This window comes from Orycteropus afer, unplaced genomic scaffold (genome assembly GCF_000298275.1).
Source record: "Orycteropus afer afer isolate SDZICR_OR568_19922 unplaced genomic scaffold, OryAfe1.0 scaffold00142, whole genome shotgun sequence".
NCBI classification, from domain to species: domain Eukaryota; kingdom Metazoa; phylum Chordata; class Mammalia; order Tubulidentata; family Orycteropodidae; genus Orycteropus; species Orycteropus afer.
Window position 1 is genome coordinate 4,599,026 of NW_006921729.1, and position 9,652 is coordinate 4,608,677.

Sequence of the window (9,652 nt, forward strand, 5' to 3'; positions counted from 1 at the left end):
CCATGAGGTGTTTGGTTTTAATAAACAGTCTCAGTAGCTACTCTTTGTTGTTGTTGTTATTAATATATCTGTCATACAACTTTTGCCAATTCAATTGGTGTCCTATATGACTTAAAAAAAAAAATCATACTACCTGGTCTGGTCCTTTTAATTTTCATACCTCTTCTCTTGCCAACTTCTTTTAATCATTTTGATCTTTTCTCCAACTACAAACCTTCTGCTGAGTTGTTTGTTTTTAATTTGGGTGAAAGTTTACAGAGCACATTAATTTCTCATTGAACAATTTATACACATTTTGTTTGTGACATTAGTTGCAGTCCCCTCAATGTAATAACACTCTTCCCACATCTTCCCTAGGTTCTGTTTCTATTTGTCTTTCTTCCTGCCTTCTGAACTTTGTTTTTGGACAAATGCTACCCTTTTGGTCTCATATAGTTGATGGTTCTGAGGAGCACGTTCCTCACAGGTGACTTCATTTTATAGACCTGTCTGTTATTTGGCTGAAAGGTGATCGCTGGGGATGGGTTCACGTCCAGGTTTGAAGGATATCTAAGGGCCACAGTTTAAGAGCAGTGAGTCTCTACCATACCAGTAAGTCTGGTCTTTTTAAAGATCATTCTACTCTTGGGTGGCCCAAAATATAGTTATTAACTCAGCAAGTTAAGGAAACAATATTAAAAGTCCTGTTGAAACTAAAGTTCCTGTCATGAGCCAGGGGATGGGGAGCAGGTGAAGAAAATTGTGTTCTACATTGGGATAGACTATTCCAGATTGAGGGCACTCAGGGGACATCCTGGCAATGTACCTCATGCCCATCTTCAGCAGAGGCTTGCGTGTTGCTGTGATGCTGAACAGTTTTCAATGGAACTTCCCAACTAAGATGGACTAGGAACAAAAGGCCTGGAGAGCTACTTCCAAAAATCAGCCAGTGAAAACTCTATGGATTGCAACAGACTGTTCCACAACCAATCGTGAGGATGGCTCAGGATCGGGCGGCATTTTGTTCTATTGACATGGGGTCAACGTGAGTTGGGAGTCAGCTCTATAGCAGTTAGCAACAACTATGGTACCCAGGTGGACTTCTCAGAGTTAGGTTCCCAGGTTCCAAACAGTAGTTGTCAGCTTTGTGGGATCAGAGGTGGACTCTCTCCCTGAGCTCTCAGGGATAGCATCTTAGAGAGAGATGAATGGAAAGACCATCAGAGCTGGTATACACCCCAGGTTCATCAGTTTATAAAGGGTGACAGCTCTTCCCAGTAACAGGAAGCATGTATTATTCTTCATCCTTCTTGGTGGCAAGATCCCTGGGAAGCAGAATTCTCCCTCAGAAGATCATTTAATGCATGTAGAATATGCTCAAAATGAGTAGAATAGTTTGGAAGGGAATTGGCCTTTCACCCAAGTGCTAGGATAGCTCTGGGGTATGGTCACCTCTCAGTAGTGGCCTGTGCTCTTGTAATCCTCAATCCACCAACCCCCCCCACCCCCAGATCCTGCTGGAGACCATCGATAGCATTTGCTGTCCAGAAATCCTGGTTTTCTCTATTGATACCATCTTCGTTAGCAATACTAACATCACAGAACAGTGATCACCAAAGGCTACACCTGTCACTCATTGATTCTGTTAAACTCTGCATTCCGGAAGGTGGACCTCCCCTTCCTGCCCGAGTCGTCCATCTGTTGATCTGCTTTTTGAGGTTTTCCCTGCTGACCCCACAGTGTGTTCTTTGCACTTAAAGACAGCATTATTGTCTTTTTTTATCAAGGTGAAGAATAAGGTGGTAGACTGTGAGTCAATGGATCTCCTTTTTGCAGTGATTCACTGTATGATCATGGGTAAGTCTCTGACCTTTCTGAGCCTTCTTTTCCTTATCAGAAAAATGTTTTGTACCCAATGATCTCTGACCACCCACAGGTCTGTGATTTGGGGACTAAGAAATGCAGGAAGGCAAGGAAAACATAGTGAGTTTTCTTCCCTGGGAAAGGTCAACTTCTGTACCTGGCCTGATAAAAATTAGAAAAAGAGTCAAGATAACAGCCACTGTTTATTGAAACTTGCTTTGCCAGGCCTTGTATTGTGAGCTCTGTGGAGGTAATCTTGCTGAATCTTCATAATAACCCTAAGGAGATAGGCACCGTTTTTATCCTTATTTTCTAGATGAAGAAACTAAGCTCCAGAGATGTTAATAACTTGCCTGAGGTCATAGATTTAATATGCTGGGGCTCAAACACAGATCTCTCTGACACCAGATCCATCATTCACTCTACTTTAGGGAAGCCCAGAACTCAGAAGTAGTACTAAGTCTGATCCAGTTGTCTTCTGAGGGCTAACTATCCTTTTTAAATGTGCCTTCCTTTATTGGACAACATTGTGGTAGTTAAATTTGTATGTCAATTTGGCTGGGCCTGGTTGAGTAGCTGGGCAGCTGGTGGTAGTTATTCCCCATGATGAGACTGGCAACCACCTCCATGGTAGGATCTACCACAAGCAGCTGAGTAACTGCCTTTGGGATGTAGTCTGCTTCCTGTATATAAGGAGAAGGCTTAGGAATAGCCTCTAGCTTATGGCACATTTGGACCCTATATGTAGCCGTGTCATTGTTCAGCAGCCTGCCATGCTACGCCGGCCTGGGGACTTACAGTGGACTTGAATTAATGGCCTGCCATGTGGTTTGGTAATATCGGGACTGTGCCTTTTTACTTGTCAACCCTGGGCTTGGAAGCCTCAGCAGCCAGCAGCTGTCTGAGTGAAGAAAAGCCTCTAGCTTTAGTGGGCCGGCAGCTGGAGGCAGAGCTGAACCCCCAGGCTGAGGGACTTTCACCCAGCCCTAGAGCCTGGCACTTTGAACTTGGACTTAAAGTCTCCAAATTTTAAGAATAAACTCCTGTTTGTTAAGGCCATCCCATTTGTGGTATATTCCTGTCAGAGTAGCACTAGGTAACCAGAACAAACATCATTGCTATTTTGGGATTTTCAACAAACTTCCTATTGTCTCCCTATCTGTCCTTTTCAACAAAATGAATGAATGAATGAATAATATAGGTTTTTATGATACAAATTTAGTTTCTCTTCTTGAATTGTGTTGTTTCCTCTACTTTTGTTTCTCCAGCCAAGAGAATTATTTCCTTCCTTCTTGGGGTTCCAGAAATAAACTAACATTAAAGTAAAATGATTATGAGTTAACAGAATGAGGGTCAGGTAACAATAGATTTACCTTATAAACACCTGAGAACTGACCCCTCCATCGTTTGAACCAACATCCACAGCTAACTATCTGACTCCAGAAGGTTCCCACCACCCACTCTGCTCCCAACACCTTTCAATAACCACACAAGTATTTTTCCACATCATAAGGTGCTCAGACTCATAAATAACAAATGTGCAAGGGTGTGGAGAGATTGGAACCCCCATACAATGCTAGTGGGACTGTAAAATGGTACAACTACCATGGAAAATGGTATGGTGCTTCCTTAAAAAGTTAGTAATAGAAATATCATTTGATCCAGCAATTCCACTACTAGGTATATATCCTGAAGAAGTGAGAAATGGGGCATAAATAGATATATGTATATCCATTTTCATCACAGCAATATTCACAATAGCAAAGAGGTGGAAACAACTTCAGTGCCTATCAATAGATGAATGGATAAACAAACTACTGTGCATATACACAATGAAATACTGTATAATACTAAAGAATAATGAAGAATCCACAAAACACTTGGAGAACAGTATACTGAGTGAAATATCATTCCTGGAAGGACAAATACTGCATGAGTTCACTACTGTAATAAGTTAAGGAAAGGCTTACGCACAGAAGAAAACTTTTTTTTTTTTTTTGGTTACCAGAGATGAGAGTGGTGGCGAAGGGAGTAAAAATTGGTAGCTAGGTAGAAGACATGTATTAATTTGGGTGAAAGGAAAGGCAGTATACCAAAAGCTAGTGACCAGCACAATATCATCAAGGAAAAGCAAGACACAGAGAGATGCATAAGAGACACAGACAACAAAGGTAAATACTTTTATATACACAATACTGCGTTATCAGTAATAACAAACATTAATCTATGGGTGGACACATAGATATGCAAAATGATCAGATATGGGTAGGCAAAAGGGAATATATCCATGACCATATATAAGCTTGACAGATGAAATTTCTACACACATATTCATGTGTACTATAAGAATGTCCATATGTATCATAGACCTAATAGGGGGTAAGTTTTGATAAATTAGCCACAGCCAAACACCTTGAGGGAGTGAGTCACTGGGCCCATGGTTTGGGACCATGGTCACAGGGTACATCAAGTTCAATTGGCATGACATACTACACAAAAACGTTGTTCTACATCCTACTTTGGTGAGTTGTTACTGGAATCTTAAAAGCTTGCAAGTAGCCACCTAAGATGCAACAATTGATTTCTCCTTGTCTGGAGCAAAGACGAGTGAAGAAAATCAAAGCTGTATGAACACACTTAGTCCAAGGAACTAGTGGGCCATGGGAACCTCAGCCTACATGACCCTAAGACCAGAAGAACTAGATGGTGTCCAGCTACCACTGCCAACCACTCAGAAAGGGATCAAAATAGGAGATCATTGGTAGAGTAGAAAAAAAATTTGGAACAAAACTCAAAATGATAAAAAGACCAGGCTTACTGGTCTAATGGAGACTGGTGAGATCTCCAAGACTATGGCCCTTAGTCACTCTTCAGGTCTGGAATTGAACTCACTCACGTGGCTTAAATTCTAGCCAAACAATAGACAGGTCGGTGAGTTGAACGGATTACACCAGGAAGGTGCACTCCTTAAAACAATCAGCCATGAGAGATCAGAAGGACAGTATTTGTGCAGGGAGATAGCTCAGGGGCAGAAATGTACAAGAAAGAAGGAGACAGGAAAAACATCCACGGGGAGGAAGTGGGAAGAGAGCTGTTCTGTTGTGGGGATTGCAATCAGTGCCAGAAAACAAAATGTGTATGGATGGAAAAGGAATTTGCTCTCTAAATGTTCACCCAAATCACAATTGAAAAAAAGGTGCTCAGACTCTCACACATCTCCTGCCCATGCATTCCCTATTCACTTGACCTGGAATACCATCATCTTTGCTTAAAGACTCACATCATATAAATTTACCCCTTCTCTACCACTTAATGCAAAGTATGTTTATTTGTACACTCCTTTTTTCTACATTTAAATGTTAAATCATTGAGGGCAGAGGCCTATTCTGATTCATCTTTGGAACCACTCTGGATCCTAGCTCACATGTTGCATATAGTACATGCTCAACAAAAATTTTGCAATATACGCATCTTATATGTATGTACTGGGAGCTCTGGTAGCGTAGTGCCTAAGGCACTTGACTGCTAACCAGAAGGCTGGCAGTTCAAACCCACCAGCCACTCCTCGGAAGGAAGATGGGGCAATCTACTTCCATAGTGATACTGCCTCAAAAACCCAAAGAGGGGTCACTATGAGTCAGAGCCAACTCGACGGCACATATAACAACAACAACGTATGTATGTACTAGAAGCTAAAGTTTCCATCCCCTTTGACCCAGTTACCCTCATGGCAAGGAATTTATCCAAAGGAAATAGTTCAACTGGAAAAAGGAAATTACACAGATGAAAGTGCTGTAAAATCCATATTTGCGAAATATTGGACGCAAGTTAAATGCTTATCAACAGAGCAATGGTGAGTAAATAATGGTACATGATCTTGATGGAACCAGACTAATTCATTCTTTCAGTCATTGAACAACCATACTGTCAAGGAGGTATCAGAAAAAAACAGCAATGAATCAGATACTTCTGCCTTCAATGTGTCCACAATCTGGTAGCATCTGCAATGATAATTACAAAACTGCATAGAAACAGAAAGTGATTTGGGGTCTAATGTAAAGAGGAAAATAAAGCAGATTATGAAACTGTCTGTACATTATGATTCAACTCTAAATATGTATGCATGTGAGCAAGGTGTAGATGGGCAAGTGCAGGAATGAAAATATTGTATGGCTAGATTTATGAATGATATTTTCTTGAGCATTATTATAATCGTTTCTCAAACTTTAAAGTTTTAGACCAATCCAAATGTTTACTGAAAAAAAGAAAGTTGCTCCTGTGGCCCAGGCTGTCCATGTTGGCAGAAGCAGGAATGTTGAGGGCTCTCTTGAGATGGATGGAGGCTTGGCATGAGGTGACTGGGAAGGAATATTTGAGGCAGTCTGGGAGGGTGGGGCCATTGGTCTATAGATCTAGAGTGTTCATTGACTGGCACTGTAGAAACCAGCTCCCTCTGTGTCTAGGCCCCAACATGCAGTATAATACAGAAGCTGCAGGCTCCTCCAAGCTCTCTCAGCACTATCCCTTTGGAATGGTTGCAGTGGTGTCGGGGTGTGTGAGTGTGTATGTGTGTGTTTGTGTGTGTATGTGAAGCTGCATTCTGGGAGCCAGACAAGAGAGTTGGGATCTGTAAGAGTGGGTAGATGGTTCTTCAGGTGGAGAAGGGTGCTCCATATGTGAGAGGTACCATTATCCTTACTACAGATGAGGGAATCTGAAGCTTGCTTGGTCCCAAGCTATTCAGTGGGCAAGCAACCAAGTTGGGACTGGAACCCAGCCCTTCTTATTTTGGATCAGAGTTCTTTCTATTTCTCCTCCTGAGTTTAGGAGCAGATGGAGACACATGGGGCTGCCTGGAAGAGATCTGGCTGAGATGGTGGATAGAGTCCTTTGGAAACAAGGAAAGCAATGGGGATCTGTTGGTAGACCACATGATGGAGGGTCTCAGAATCAAAGCATTTGAGTTTGGACTTGATACAAGGAGCAGTGAGGAAACTTTGTTGGTTTGGAGACATGATAAAAGGGGCTTAATGAAGAAGAGGCTGGCATTGTGTGCATGTTGGTGTAAGGGTAGAGACTGGGGCCAGGCATATGGTAAGTTTGGTGGATAGTTCTTGTTCAATTTGCTCAAAATAGCACCTACCCCTCCAACTTCTTGAAAATATATCTCCCACCACCTCTAACCATGAGATTGAAATGGCAACTGCAATCTCTTATAACCTTTCTTTGATGATACCACTGCCTGGTTCAGGGATGAACATTGAAATAAACTTGGCCAATCAGAGCCCTTCCCTTGAATTTGGACACTGAGACCAGAAAGGGATGGATTTCAGTCCCTCTTTTATTTTTTCAAATTTTATTTATTTTGTTATTGTTGTTGAGAATATACACAGCAAAACATACATCAATTCAATAGTTTCTACATGTACAATTCAGTAACACTGATTACATCCTTCAGGTTGTATAACCATTCTCACCCTCCTTTTCTGAGTTGTTCCTCCCCCATTAACATAAACTTACTGCCCCCTTAGGTTCAATTTGATCCCATATGGAAAAAAAAAACAAAAAAAACTAACTGCCGTGAAGTCAGATTCGACTCATAGTGAACCCTCCTTGGCTTTCCAAGGTGGTATTAATACAGAAGTATATTGCCCAACCTTCCTTCTGAAGAGTGGCTGGTGGTTTTGAACTGCCAGCCTTCTGGTTAGCAGTTAGATGCCTTTGTAACTATGCTACCAGAGCTAGATAGTTCTCAAAAGGTAATAATGCTCAAGGCAGACATTTTTTATAGTTAAGTTAAACTATTGGTTTGTTTTAAGATGACATCATGGGATATTTTTGGTTTAAGTTTTAAGGATTATCTTCGGGCCATAGTTTCAGGGGTCCATCCAGTCTTCATGGATCCAGGAAGTCTGGAGTCTCCAAGAATTTGAAATTCTCAGTCCTTCTTTGATGACAAAACTATGCTATGTAAGTCTGCAAGATTTAACTCAGAGAGATCTGAGAATCAGAGAAAGGAAATTCTAGCTGAATTTGAGCCCTGGTTTCCAGCCTCTCTGAGGCCTCAGCCAACCCTTTGCCCATTTCACACTACCACCTTTCTTAGCTAAGCTGTCTGGGTTGAAACTTTGAAACACTTTTCTTGTCATTTATAAACAAAAAAATCCCTGACATTTGCAGCAAGAGACATGTCTACTACCCCTTATCATTCAAATTTTGAACACAATTCTCAAAAACATTCTAGGGTTGTTTTTAGGTCATTGAGTTAATCATTTCTTGCATGCAAAGCACAAACAAACACAAAACTGTCCTCATTATTCTGTGTCAGACTCAGGGGCTCCAGGCTTTCTGTGGGGACATGGTTTCAGGGCTCCCTTCAGAGGTGGATGGATGTATCTCCATCATTCGTGTAGTGAGTGAAGTTGCTGCTCAGAACACTTTCTCGACGGCTTGTTTGTGATTCTGACGGGGAGAGACTGACATGGACCGAACGGCCGCACAGGACAGCCAGGCATTTCCTGTACAGGTGGTAAAGGTATCTTCTGAACTTCTCTCCAGCAAATGCATAGATCAGGGGATTGAGGCAACAGTGGCTAAATGCAATCGTCTCGGTCACACTGAGGGCCAATCTCAGGTCCCTCTTCATGTCACAGCTGGGAAAGAAGTGGTAGAGTTTGAGTGTCTCTAGGAAAATCATGACATTGTAGGGTGTCCAGAACAAGAAAAACACAATCACTACCAGAAAGACCAGTTTAATGGCTTTAGCTTTCTTGTGGTTCTTGCAGGAAAACAGTGTGCAGATGATTCTGAAGTAGCAGTAACTCATAACAAGCAGGGGGAGCAGGAAGCCAAAAACATTGGCTTCCACGTTGCGAAGCACAGGCCAGATTTCCTCAAGGACCTCAGGGTAGTCACCAAGACATTCGCCTTCTTTCTGCTTTGTGAACATGAACTGGGGTGCTGCCACCAGAATAGCTGCTGCCCAGACACCAAGGCTGATGGTGACACCATGCTGCACGGTCCTGTTGTTCATGGAGTTAGCGGCCAGGACAATGGCCAGGTACCTATCTATACTGATGACAGTGATGAAGAATATGCCCCCAAAAAAGCCAATGAAGAAGAAGGCTGTAATGAGTTTGCACACAGCATTGTTGAAGCCTTGGTCACTTATCACATAGTGAATCCAGAAGGGCAAGGTGGCTACAAAGAGCAGGTCAGACAAAGCCAGGTTGAGGAGATAAATGTCAGTAATGCTCCTGGGCTTCCGGCTGTGGGTGAGGGCAAATACCACCAGCAAATTTCCCACCAGGCCAAAGGCGAAGACAAACGAGTAGAATATGGGCAGGAAGACAGTCCCAAAGTCCACAATGTCACCCTCATAACAGGCTTCAGCATCCTCATCATACTCAAAGCTTTCCAGAGTTGGTTCAAGGGAGGGGATGGACATAGTGAGAGCCTGGATCAGAAAGGAAAACAAGTAAAAGCATTAGTTCTCAGAGGGTGTGGTGGTGGTGGTTGTTATGTCTTTGTGTCAACTGGGCTGGGTCTGGTTGAGTGGCTGAGCAGCTGGTGGTAGTTATTCCCCATGATGAGACTGGCAATCAACTCCATGGTGGGATCTACCACAAGCAGCTAAGTAGATACTTTGGGTATGTGGTCTGCTTCCTGTATATAAGAAACAGCTTTGGGAATTGTCTCTAGCCTATGGCACACTTGGACCCTGCATGTAGCCATGTTGTTGCTCAGCAGCCTGCTATGCTCTGCTGACCTCAGGACTTACAGTGGACTTAAGTTAATGACCTGCCGTGTG

General features: G+C 42.5%; 1 protein-coding gene across 1 annotated transcript; it reads right to left on the reverse strand.

Annotated features, from left to right (window-relative positions):
• Nucleotides 1-8,218: 8,218 nt before the first annotated feature.
• On the reverse strand, nt 8,219-9,289 carry CX3CR1 (C-X3-C motif chemokine receptor 1). Its single transcript, XM_007945758.1, has one exon. The coding sequence runs from the start codon at nt 9,287-9,289 to the stop codon at nt 8,219-8,221; it is 1,071 nt and encodes a 356-aa protein (XP_007943949.1).
• Nucleotides 9,290-9,652: the final 363 nt, after the last annotated feature.